At 30.9% G+C, this 1,260-nt stretch overlaps 1 protein-coding gene across 1 annotated transcript; it reads right to left on the bottom strand.

Moving 5' to 3' along the window:
- Nucleotides 1-19: 19 nt before the first annotated feature.
- On the bottom strand, nucleotides 20-1,254 carry LOC100574784 (E3 ubiquitin-protein ligase SMURF2). Its single transcript, XM_008182859.1, has 6 exons — nucleotides 1,082-1,254; nucleotides 848-1,026; nucleotides 642-782; nucleotides 378-561; nucleotides 159-299; nucleotides 20-89 (listed from the first exon to the last, which is right to left on the bottom strand). The coding sequence occupies exons 1-6, from the start codon at nucleotides 1,244-1,246 to the stop codon at nucleotides 45-47; spliced, it is 855 nt and encodes a 284-aa protein (XP_008181081.1). The 5' UTR covers nucleotides 1,247-1,254; the 3' UTR covers nucleotides 20-44.
- Between the last annotated feature and the right edge of the window lie 6 nt (nucleotides 1,255-1,260).

Here is a 1,260-nt window from a genome sequence, read left to right as displayed (position 1 = left end):
AAGCAGGTATGCGCTTTGGGGGAGATTATCAGTAGGTACATCAGTCAAGTGTATGGTAAACAAACGAGGCCCAGCTGCTCCAGTTGACCCTTAATTAAAATATATTATGTGTCAATAGATGCACATTAATTATTCCTATTAAATAAATCATTATTTACCTTGAAGTGCTTTAAAACCTTGAAGAGGAACTCTAGAACTTCCAGTAACAAATTGTAACAGCTGAGACGCATTTCTTGACTATAGTTTTGTTCAATTATTTCCCAAAACCATTTCACCACAGGCATATCTGATGCACAATGCTGAATATAAAATATGAAATAATATTAATTTGAGAATATTTTTAACTGTTAGATTTTTAAGTATAAAAAAATAATCACTTTGAGCCTCGTATTATGCTTCCAATCTTCAATATCAATGGTGCCAATACCACTGATAATTAATTCAATCTCACGTTCGTCAAAAGGCTTTAGCAATGTTCCAGGAACTACTTCAGTTAAGCCTTTTTGCAATGCCAAAAACTGTTGTTCAATTCCTCTCATAAATCTGTACGTCACATATAATCTAAATACATTTAAATTGTAGTTTGTATTATACTATTAAATATTAACATAATATACAAAGGTAACAATCTATTAACATACTTGACATATTCTTTTTTATTATCTTCCGTGAGCTGAATATTTTGTCCACCAGTTTTGAGCTCATGCAATTTTAATACACCAAAGCTACTTTGTTCGACCGCAAAAGTAGTATCAATTATATCTTTTTCAAGTTTATTTTCCCTACAAAAAAAAAAAAAAACATAAAATAGAGTATTTATAAAGTTACTTGGCCAATTAGTAATTACAATATATATGTGAGACTACGATGTAATTCAGGATCTACTCCTTCTATATCTTCCAGAGTAATTGGTTTGTTTAGCAACATTTTATAAAAAGGGGTTGTAAATCCTCCATCAATATAGTGTCCATGAAAAATAGCGATTCCAATTATACGACCAACAAAATGGAAATAAGATAGGTGTTCCTAAAAATTAAAAATTATAATATTATAGTTCCACTAAATTGTAAATAAAACATACTGGATTAATTGAACTGTCCGGATTTATTTGTAAAGTATAATTGTCTTCTCTGGAGTATTGAAATAATCCATATTGGGGATTAAGCATCTCATGGGACAATAAATACAACCACTCTCTTGCTACACCACCGTAATCAAGACCTTCTTCACACCGGAACTTGACCATCAATCGTTTTCGTA

This window comes from Acyrthosiphon pisum, chromosome X, assembly GCF_005508785.2.
Source record: "Acyrthosiphon pisum isolate AL4f chromosome X, pea_aphid_22Mar2018_4r6ur, whole genome shotgun sequence".
In the NCBI taxonomy this organism is placed as follows: Eukaryota; Metazoa; Arthropoda; class Insecta; order Hemiptera; family Aphididae; genus Acyrthosiphon; species Acyrthosiphon pisum.
Note: the sequence above shows the minus strand (reverse complement) of the source record. Positions and strands in the feature narration are given on the sequence as shown.